The 222-nt window shown below is 64.0% G+C and overlaps 1 protein-coding gene across 1 annotated transcript in view; it reads left to right on the forward strand.

Annotated features, from left to right (window-relative positions):
• The window catches only part of TMEM198 (transmembrane protein 198), a gene marked incomplete at its 3' end in the record, with an annotated part of 912 nt that extends 701 nt beyond the window's left edge, over positions 1-211 (forward strand). Inside the window, exon 3 of the mRNA XM_009576712.1 lies at positions 4-211. Within this exon, the coding sequence (XP_009575007.1) occupies positions 4-211 (208 nt within the window). The remainder of the gene's footprint in view (positions 1-3) is intronic.
• Positions 212-222: the final 11 nt, after the last annotated feature.

Raw genomic sequence — 222 nt, forward strand, 5'->3', positions numbered from 1 at the left:
GTCTTCGGCAGCGCCATCATGACCGTCACCGTCGACTACTTCATCGAGCTCTTCCTCCTGGTGCAGTACATTTACGAGCGCATCAAGGTGGCCCCAGCTCGCCCCGTGTGCTGGTACAGCTGGGTCATCCTGGGCGTCTGGCCGCTCCTCACCACGCTGGGTGTCCTGGTGCAGTGGAAGGTCACGGCCGAGGGCTACTCCCACACCGAAGGTGCGTGGGGG

This window comes from Fulmarus glacialis, unplaced genomic scaffold, assembly GCF_000690835.1.
Source record: "Fulmarus glacialis isolate BGI_N327 unplaced genomic scaffold, ASM69083v1 scaffold23734, whole genome shotgun sequence".
In the NCBI taxonomy this organism is placed as follows: domain Eukaryota; kingdom Metazoa; phylum Chordata; class Aves; order Procellariiformes; family Procellariidae; genus Fulmarus; species Fulmarus glacialis.